This window comes from Petaurus breviceps, unplaced genomic scaffold (assembly GCF_028583685.1).
Source record: "Petaurus breviceps papuanus isolate PSGF00001 unplaced genomic scaffold, PetGlider_PUasm1.0 186, whole genome shotgun sequence".
NCBI classification, from domain to species: domain Eukaryota; kingdom Metazoa; phylum Chordata; class Mammalia; order Diprotodontia; family Petauridae; genus Petaurus; species Petaurus breviceps.
Genome location: NW_027185798.1, coordinates 9,710,550 through 9,721,243, shown reverse-complemented (window position 1 = coordinate 9,721,243; position 10,694 = coordinate 9,710,550). Strand labels below are relative to the sequence as shown.

At 44.1% G+C, this 10,694-nt stretch overlaps 1 protein-coding gene across 1 annotated transcript in view; it reads left to right on the top strand.

The window, feature by feature from the left end:
- CASTOR2 (cytosolic arginine sensor for mTORC1 subunit 2) overlaps positions 1-10,694 on the top strand; it is a 112,586-nt gene that overhangs the window by 73,017 nt on the left and 28,875 nt on the right. The window contains exon 2 of the mRNA XM_069089532.1: positions 3,518-3,588. Within this exon, the coding sequence (XP_068945633.1) occupies positions 3,518-3,588 (71 nt within the window). The remainder of the gene's footprint in view (positions 1-3,517; positions 3,589-10,694) is intronic.

Below are 10,694 nucleotides of genomic sequence, written 5' to 3'. Positions count from 1 at the left end.
GTGTGTGTGTGTGTGTGTGTGTGTGTGTGTGTGTGTGTGTGTGTGTGTTAGAGCCAGCTCTCGCTGGTCTAGTGGGTGCCTCACATTTGGTCTTGGATGGGAGCTCTTTTGACAGGCTTCATCCACAGCCTCTGATGGATGATCTTGCTCTTTGAATCACATACTTTTAGAATTGGAAGTAAGAGTTCATTTTTTGTTTTTTCTATTTGACGCTGAAACAATTTAAGTGGCAGCCCCTAGAGGCAGGCAAGGGGGAGGGGGACCTTTCCTTCCCAGCTCTTTGGAGGTAATAAGCACAAGGCTGGTCTGGGTCCTCTAGACTAAGAATAAGTACGACAATAATACCTTCTATCTAATTGAGATTTTACTGATTTTCTCATAATTAGTAACATGGAAGATTTGGCAGTTTTCTTGTTAAAATTGAACTGCATTTAAATTTTGCAATTATGCTAAGAAATGACTAAAACACCCATACCCTTTGATCCTGCTGATAACTGGTAATGTAGTAGAGAGAGTGCTGGACCTGCAGTCAGAAAGACCTGAATTCAAATGCAGCCTCAGACACTTACCAGCTGTGACCCTGAACAAGTCACTTTCCTTCCATCTCCCTCAGTTTCCTCAACTATAAAGTGGAGATAATCAAAGCTCCTCCTCAGGGTTGTTGTAAAAATCAAATGAGATAATATTTGTAAAGCATTTTTTTAGCACGGTGCCTGGCACATAATAGATATTGAATACATCCTCCATTATTACTTTCTTCCTTCCTCTCCCCCTTCTTTCCTACTGTCCATCTTCCCTCCTTCCTTTTTTTCTTTATCTCTCCTTTCTTTCCCATATCCATCTTTTCTCCCTCCCTTCCTTCCTCCTTTCTTCCCACCCCCCCTTTCCTTCTTCCCTTCCATTCTTCCTCCCTCCCTCCTTTTTTTTTCTCTCTCCTTTCCTTCATTCCTACTTCCTTCCCTGTTTCTCTTCCTTCATCCTTCTTTCCTTCTCTCTTTCCTCTTTGTAGAAGTTGGGGAAGAGTTTCATTGGATACTGCCAAAGGATTTAAAATCCCTGGTATATACTGCCAGACGTGGTTGATGTGTTTTTTCTTCTGACTTTTTTCTTCTTCATTGCAAGGGATAGCTCTTTAGAGAGGTCAAATTGAAGGCACAGATTTAGAAGTGACTACAATATAAAAATCTTAAAGCCCAAGCCATTTTGAACTGTTAGACTGTGAAGGGGCCAGGTGATTCATCAGGGTCTTGTTCTGTGGGCATGTATTGGCAGTGCCCACAGAAGCCAAAACTAGCCTCAAGCATAGGCCCAGGCAGGTCTTTCGCCAACCCAGTCCCCCCTTCCCCAAGACGGACATTTGGGGGAGCCACTGAGCCTTTCTTCTCGTCTGGGGGAGAGAGATGGAGACAGGAGGCAGGCCCCTCCTCGGCCCTCCTCCATGATGTGCTCAGCTGGTATTATCTGGCCATTCTGGGCCGAGAAAGCATCTGTTGAAGGCCTGAAATCCCAATTTATCTCACAAAAACTAAAGGAACTGGGAACTTTTAAGTTGGAGAACCCAGCAAATATCTGTGTCTGCATGAACCTGCCTAAGGGTTAGAATGAAGATAGCATTTTAACTGTCAAGTGTTTAACACTCTGGAAGTTGGCCAAGTATCAACCCAAGGAAATCAGGCCTAACTCCCTTCAAGGCCAGGCTCTAATGCCTGCTCCCCCAAGACTTCTTAACTGATTCCCCACTCGCTAATCTCTCTTTCATGCTCCCTTCTCTCTGTTGTTTTTTCAAAAATGTATCCTGTACTTACGCCCAATACAGAAATACGACTTGCATGATTTCACATGTATAGTGGCTATCACATTTCTTGCCTTCTCAGTGAGTAGGGAGGGGTGGAAGGGAGAAAGGAAATTCAGAACTTAAACTTTCTGTAAATGAATGTTAAAAATAGGGACTTTTGCAGAATTAATTCATATGTATTATATGTGTGCATGTGTAGGGCTATGTGTGTGTTTTTTTTTTAATCTATTTATCAGAGAACATGTTAAAATCCCCCTCACCCAGAGGTTCTTAGCCTGTTTTGCATCATGTTACCCCTTAGACAGTGTGCTGAAGCCTAGGCATTCCTTCTCAGATTTGGTTTTTTTTTTTTTTAAGCAATCGGGGTTAAGTAACTTGCTCAAGGTTACGTGGCCAGTTATTTCTGGGTGTGGTGCTAAGTATCTGAGCCCGGATTTGATCCCAGGTCATCCTGACACTGGAGCCGGTGTTCTTACTTGCTGTGCTACCTGGCCGCCCCAGATTTGGGTTTTTAAATGCACAAAATAAAAGGCCCCGGGATTACAAAGGAACACATTTACCTTGGATCCCAGTGATCCAGATTAGTCCTTCACAGATCCCAGGTTCAGAGCCACTGCCACAGTAGAATATAAGTTGCTAGAGGACTGGGGGCCATCTTCAGGACCTGGCACACTTAATAAATGCTTGTTTGTTAATCAATTGAAGGCAGAGAGATTTAGGTTTGTTACCTTGAATATGGGAATGAGAGTTGGGAGGAATCTTAGGAATCACCTGATCCAATTTCCTGATTTTTCTCAAAAGAGAAACTGAGGTCCAGCAAGGGAGAATGACCTGTGACCACACAGGTAGTGGGCTGGGAGATCAGACACTACAAGCTCTCTGGGAAGTGAAGGAATTTGATCTTGAGTGGGGGCTGTTTGGCCAGGGTTCATCCACACAGCTCCCAATAGACAATCAGACACTTACTCCCTGTGTAATTATGGGCAGTTTTGATGCAAATCATTGATGGTTCCATGATGTCACTAGAACTGGGAGCTCTTGGTTGAGGAAGCTCCCTCTCTCTACCAGTGCATGCTAGGACCTTCTCTTCTCTGTAACTATATGATAGCCTTAGAGGCCGTGTCCAGGGTAAATGACTGGACCAGGTTGTGTCCAAAGAGTTGCTCGAAATCCTCTCTTCCTAATCTCAAGTCCAGTGTTCCACCCACACTGTCTCTCCTTTGTTATTACTGTTTTTATTTTAACCAGGACCAATGAGCAGAATTTAGAGGGAGGCAGGTTTCAGCTCAACCAAAGGAAAAACTTTGCAATATTTAGAGAGGTCTAAAAATGACATGGGTTTCTTCAAAAGGTACCAAGTTCACCATCACAGGAGGTATTCAAGCAGAGACTGGATGGTCACTTATTAAATATGAGGCCATTCTTCCTGGGTACAGGCCAAGCCAGATGGCCTCTGAAATCTCTTTTAAATCTGAGCTTCTGTGGTTCAGTAAGATTCATCAGGGATGATAAAAAATAAGTCAATTTGTGAACTAGAAAGTGCACAGAAGGGTGGGTGGTTGTGATTTCTATATAATTGTCCTTCTCACTCGTGCTTTCTTGCATCCTTCACTATTTCTTTTTGCTTATCCTGCATGTCTGAGTGAAAGGATGGCACCCCAGGGAGGGAGCTGCGGTTGTGCCCTTGACTAACCTGTAGACCATCTTCTTCTTCTCTGCCAGGTGCAAGTTCTTCAGCCTGACCGAAACACCAGAGGATTACACCATTATTGTGGATGAAGAGGGCTTCCTGGGTGAGTGGAGTCAGTCTCTGGCTTTCCATTGTGTGTGGGGCAGTGGGGGGAGAAGTTGTCTACAGTCCCACCTGACAATTCTTTATCAGCATGAGTCATCAGCATCCATCAGCATCTATACGGTTGCCCTGAAATGAGGGACGTGTGTCTGAAGTCACTCACCAATCCCAGGAAAGGGCTGAGACTTATTAATGCTCCCTAGTATTAATAGGTGTTGCTGCTAGAAACATTCTGACATGTGTGTGTGTGTTAGAGGCAGCTCTAGCTGGTCTAGTGGGAGCCTCACATTTGGTCTTGGATGGGGGCTCCTTTGACAAGCTTCATCCAAAGGGCCCCTGATCGATGATCTTGGTCTTTGAATCATAGACTTTTAGGACTGGAAGGTTCATTTGTTATAGTGAAGGGTTCAGTGGTGGTATTGTTGGGGAAATTGACAGGGATGGCTGGAGAACCTTGTGTTTGTGTGTTCCTTGGCCCAGACTAGGCCTCACACCCAGTCTGACCATAGAGAAAAACATCATTGCTGTACTGATGTGATGTGGACAGATGCTTGCTCTGCAGCTCAGGAGGCCTGGATTCTAATCCTGCTTTTGCCATTAACACAGTGGCCAAACAGCTTCTACTCTGTATCTATTTATATCTTTTAAATAGGTATTTATTTATTTAAATGATTATATATTCAGTATGATTATTCTGGATATTTTTATAATTATATGTAAAATAAGCAAATATATAATGAATATAAAATTTATTATCTAATAACATGAGTATAATGTGTTAATTACACATGTGCTGTATATTACATGAAATATGTTACATATATTTGTGTAATATATAATGATATGTGTAATATAATTGTATATGATGATTGATATGCAAAATGGAACATATTTAGAATAATTACATTCTAGGTATTTACAGACCTAAAATATAAGCTCCTTGAGGGCAGGGACTGATTTGGCTTCTCTCTGTATCCGCATTGCTTAGCTCAGTGCCTGGGGCACATAGTAGGTGCTTAATAAAAATGGTTGCTCCATCAGGATGCCATAGATAGAGAGAACTCCACCCCAATTGAAATAGAAAGGGGGAGGGGAGCAGCACTCATTTCCTGCTCATCTGAAGCCCTGCTATTATAAGAACTGATCCCTTCCCTTCTCTCCCTAACTTTTTTTTTTCTTTTGGGGTGGCAATTGAGGTTAAGTGACTTGCCCAAGGTCTCACGGCTAGTAAGCGTTAAGTGTCAGAGGCTGGATTTGAACTCAGGTCCTCCCAACTTCAGGGCCAGTGTTATACTCACTGCGACACCTAGCCACCCCTTCTCTCCCTAACTCTTCACAGCCAGAAACCCCAAGCCCATATACCATCATGGATTATCCAGGCAAGAAGTCATCTTTCTACCCTAGCTCCTATCTTTATACTGGGTATTTATAAGGACAGAGACTGCATCTGTGACTTCATAGTATCAGGAACACCTGGTTGAGGACTTATGCAAATAATAGGCTCAGAGAATTGCCTAGAGCACCATGAGATAAACCTTGCCAGGGTCACACAGCTAATAAATGTCTGAGGCTGGATTTGAACTCAGGTCTTCCTAACTCCAAACCCAACACTATCCACTGTACAATGTAGCTGTCTTGAGGTTTCACTGGTGCCTGGCATATAGGATGCCCTTTTTATAGAAAAGGGAACCGATCCCTAGGGAGATCAGGACTCAACCAAGGTCACACAGCAAATACCAAAAAAGCCAGAACTAGAACACAGCTCTTCTGGATCCTGTTTCAGGCATGGACATGTGTCCATAAACAGACCGAAATTTAGGCCCCAAAATACACATTAGAGCTCTTCCCTCTAACACAGAAGACCAGACCACATGGGCTGCCTTATTATTCACCCTTTTAAACAATTATGTGGTTTTCCATTAGGAGATAAATTGATTTCCCCCCCCTTTCCTAATTATAGGCTCAAGGCAAGGTGACCAGAAAATTATAAAGAAGAAAAGAAGGTCTTAGAACAAGGGGGGCTGGGGCTTCCAGGTGGCTCAGCGAGTAAGAGCACTGGCTCCAGTGTCAGGATGACCTGGGGATCAAAACCGGGCTCAGATACTTAGCACCACACCCAGAAATAACTGGCCATGTAACCTTGAGCAAGTTACTTAACCCCGATTGCTTTAAAAAAAAAAAAAAAAAGAACAAGGGGGGTGGGCCATGGGGTCCTCTGTCTATGTGTTTTGTGCTAGATGCCTAAACTTTTTGGAGATATTCTTTCCAGTGTAAAATACAAGGAAGGGAAGAAGGGTGGGAAGGCAAGGAGGGAGGGGAAGGAAGAAAGGGAGGAAGCAAAGGGAAGGAAGGAAGAGAGGAAAGAAACAAGGAGGTAGAGGAGGGAGGATTAGTGAATGAGCAGTCTTAAGCCCTTACTATATACCAACCTCTCTGCTGAGCATTGGGGATGGGAATTAAACAGAAAAGACTGTCCCTGCCCCCAATAAGCTTACATTCTTTTTTAAGAAGCTTCAATTTCTGATGGGGACAGTGGTATATTTAATAGGAGGATGGTGGTCAGAGAGGGACAGTCTGGTTTGGAATGGAGGTTTGGAGGGGAATGGATAGATGCACCCCTTCCAGTAGACAAGGGTATCTTGATTTTGTTCCTTTTATGTGAAAGAAAGAGTGCCTGAGGGTGCCTCGGAACCGCTGGGCCCCGAGTGAGTTTGTCTTAGCTCTTCTATATTGAATGTGTTGCCACCGTTTTCTGCACACGACTGAGTCTGGTTGTTGTTGGTATGTTGCGTAGGGGTAGGGGGTGGGGCACCAAAGGGCCGCTGTCCAGCCCAGGGAGCCTCGGCCAGATGCTCTTTTGATGGCAGGGGCATGGAGTCCTCCACCAGAAACCAGGGAGAGCAAACAGCCACATCAAAGATTCTTCTGGGTCATTTGTCCCAGGTGGGAAAATGCATTAGCACCAGGGGATGTTGACTCCCTTGGGGATGTGTTCCTGTCACACCTGAGTGCCCAGGGCACAGGGAAGCATTCTTTGATGAGATGAAAACCTCGCTGGTAGGGGAACATGGGAGGGCATGGGAGAAAACAGCAGCCCCTGGTCCAGCTAGAAAACCTGGATTTTCTCCTATTTTGCCCCTGACAAGCTACATAAACCGTGTCTCAGACCAGACAACCGTAAAATAAAAGTTAGATAAAATCACGTTCTTCAAACATCTTTAAAACCTGATAACCTCCTTCCTGCTCCCTCTCCCCACCCTTCTCAGGTCTGTGGTTTCCCTCTACCCTTCACACACTGAGGGAGACTTTGCAGATGCTCTAGAGAGTAGAAGAGTCCATGGGAGAGAACGGAACCCAAGAGGCAATCTGTCTGTGCACCTGTAGTCAGCAAGACCTGGGTTCAAATTCAGCCTCAGACACCTGCTAGTTGTGTGACCCTGGGCAAGTCACTTAACTACTCTCTGCCTCAGTTTCCTTATCTGTAAAATGGGAATAATAGCATTTACTTCCTAGAGTTGAAAAAATGTACATAAAGCACTTAGCCCTAGAACTAGCTTAGCTAACTAATTAGCTTAACTAATTAACTTAGCTCAGAACTTCTAAATTCAAGCCATCCACCAGCCTCAGCCTCGACCTCTCCAGCACCCGGGATTACAGGCGTGGACCCCACACTGGGCCTCAGTCTTCTTAAATGTACAATATCAACATCAGCCCCCCAAGGAGTTAATCCCAGTGTGGTAGTTTCATTGTTCATGTTGAAAATAAGAGGTAAGTGTAGAAACATGACCAAGGAAGAAAAACCAGTCAGTCAGCTAGCATGGATTAGCATCTGTTCATGCAACATTGTGTCAAGCTCTGGGGATACAAAGAAACATAACCCCTACCCTCAGGGAGCTCACTGTCTAATGAGTAAACAACATAGGAACAAGTATATACAGAGTATACAACACAAGCTACCTACCGTGTTTCCCCGATAATAAGACCTATCCCAAAAATAAGCCCTCCCCTCACTGTGTAAGATTCCTCTAAAATAAGCTCTCCCCCGAAAATAAGCCCTATTGAGATTGCTACTGTAGTGAAGGTGATCCCCTGCGCTACACGCTACATTACGGCACCCTCTGTATGCACCGTCCCCCCCCCCCCCCCCCCCCCGGTGAAACGCACACCGCACTCCGAGCTGCATCCAATCAGAGCTGCAGCAGTGAGCGCGTCATCCTGTTCTTCCCCAATGATTTGCTTGCTGGTACATTTTTTTGTTCACATTTACCTGTTTATTAAAATTGCTGTCAATGTTCATTAAAATGAGCCCTCCCCTGAAAATAAGCCCTCTGGTGTTTTTCTGTCCAAAAATATTAATAAGACAGTGTCTTATTATCGGGGAAACATGGTAAGTAGAGAATGCTTAGCAGAGGGAAGGCCCTGGAATTTACAAACCGACTCTATAATAGTAACAATAGCTAACATTTATGGAGTGCTTTGTGCAGGGCACTGTGCTAAGTGCTTTTATAATTAGTATCCCATTTGATCTTCAGCAGCCCTAGCAGGTAGAGCATGCAGCTTGGCATTCTCGATGCCTTCAGGCAATCGTGTGACAACAAAGAGTTGGTATGCTATAGAAAGTCACTCTTGAAAGCTTGTTCTTTCCGCAGTGATGCTTTCCATATGTATTCAGAGCTCTCTTAAAGGTCTCCTGAAGACGAGAGTAGATATGTGGATTGGTAATTGTCCTCTCTCTTTTGCCATTTTGGAGGTACTAATACCATCTAGTGTCTTCTCCTTTTCTATGTATCTTTAAAAATCAGTGCCTCGTTGCACCAAAATTTTCACCTCCAACATAGATTTCTTCTTTGTGTGCCTCCTCTGACCCAGTTCCTCCTTCCATTTCCTCATATTGTGCTTCAGGGACTGGGATGTTGAGCCTAGATATTAATGGTCCCATTGTCATCAATGATGAAAACAGTTTGGTCTGGAAATGCTGATCTGTTCCCATTTTCATCTGTTTGTTGGTCTCCTCTGTGAATGGGTCTGCCACGGAACCATCTTGTTCCACTCCATCCATAGCTCTTCATAATTTTATGAGACTGTTTGGTGTTTTCTGCCTTTACATTGTGGTCCCTCCTTTCTGTCAGATTTCTATAGAGAATGGTGACAGTCTGTACCAAGTCCTTACCTTGAACCAGTCCTCATTTTTGTCATCAGTAATGTGAACAGGTCAACTTGGAGCTGGTGTAATTATACATAATGTTCTCTCTTTTTTCCTTTTCTGTATTTTGGTGTAAATTTTGACTTTTACTCTTATTCATTAACTGCACATAGTCAGCTGTTTTTTAAATCACTCCCATATGGGAATCATTCATCTCCTGTCCATCAAGATATCATCAGTCTTAACTTTTTATGGTGATGTGCTATTTGTCAAGTTCAGCGACTTCAATTTCTTAAAGAAAATGGCCTTTCAAGACTTCAACATCTTTTAACTCTTTACCCTAAGCTGTATTTTCCAATATGTTTTCCACTGCCCTCCTCCTTGCCCACCTTATGTTTAATGCCACCAACTCATTTCTATATATGTTTATTTAGTCTACAGGGATTTGTCAAGTTTTCCATAGATTTCTATACCTCTTCAACAGCTGTTGGCATATGAGCTACAAGTAGCTTCATGGCCTTTTTGCTTTTGCCCATCATGAGCCCTCTGCCAGCCCAAATACTGATAACCATCCCTGACATACTGATAACATCTTGATTTGGAGGCCAGTAGACCACAGTGTTCTTCCCTTCTTTCCCCCAGGCCCAGTCCACTGGAGGCTCTTCTCCTCAGCCATCGCCCTCCTTCATCAAACCCCATCCCCTTCAGCTTGCTGCTGCACTGGTTTCTGCTTCTTCTTCACCTCCAACTCTGCTCCCTTCTGTCCCATCATTCATCCAGTTGGCTCCAGTCTCTCTCTTTGTACTAAGTGGAAATTAGCTAATATAGTGAACTCTTTCTGCTAATGAGCAAACAGGAGATAATAAGGCTTCCCCAGGGTCCTTCCCACTCTGCCACACTGACTCTCCACTTACCTCTTTAAGGGATTATTGCAAGGACTGGATGGCCTTGGTGGTTCCTTTGACTCTGACATTCTGTTTCAGAGCAAGAGTTAAATGACCACAAGACAGGAATCCAAGGTTTGCTATCAGTGCCGTAGGAGTTTGGAGGCAGTAGGGACATCGCTGAAGGAAGGACCAGGAAGGATGGGACAGGACATGCTACCAAGCATTCTGCTCTTCTAAGAGCTTTCATGCCTGGGCCTGGCCCTGCCACTGGCTGGCCAGCCCACGGGTCTTCTTTCATCTTCATGTTCCTCTGTCTGCCAAGTATGAGTGTTGGTGGAGAACAAGGAGGGGGGAGGGAAAGGGCCGGGAAGGCCACTTAGGGCCTGTGGCCACTAACTTATTATGTGACTCCCCCTCTCCAGCCATTTCCTTATCTGTAAATAAGGGATGTTATAACTTACCCTGCAGACTTCAAAGGACTTGAGAAGATCCTAGACTGTAGACCTACAACCCTAGAGATCTGGTTCTGCCCTCCCTTGCCCCTTTATTTTAGCAGATGAGGAGACTGAGTCCTGGAGAAATGAAGTGGCTTCCCCAAGATCATCAAGATCATGCAAGTATTGTAAAGCAGAGTCAGGATTGGAACTCGGGTCAGGGATTCATGGATCTCAAGCTAGAATTTTCCCCAGAAATCATCCAGTTCAAGAATTCTTGACCTTTTTTTGTGTCCTGGACCCTTTTGGCCATATCTGGTGAAGCCTGGGGACCCATTCTCTTAGTCATATGGTTTGTTTTCAAATTCCTGATTGAAGGAGGTGCTAAATTTCAGCCAGAGGTTTGTTAAAATAAAGATGGTATTTTTTTTTTTTATCCAATTTCATAGACACCTTGGGGATCTGTAAACCTCTGGTTATATAAGATCTCCTGGTCTGGCTCTCAGACTTTTAATTTTCAGGTCCTCTTTATGCTTGTGACAGTTAGGAAGGACCCTCCCCTCCCAAAGAGCTTTGGTTTATGTGGAATAGATAGACAGATGGATGGATGGATGGATGGATGGATGGATGGATGGATGGATGG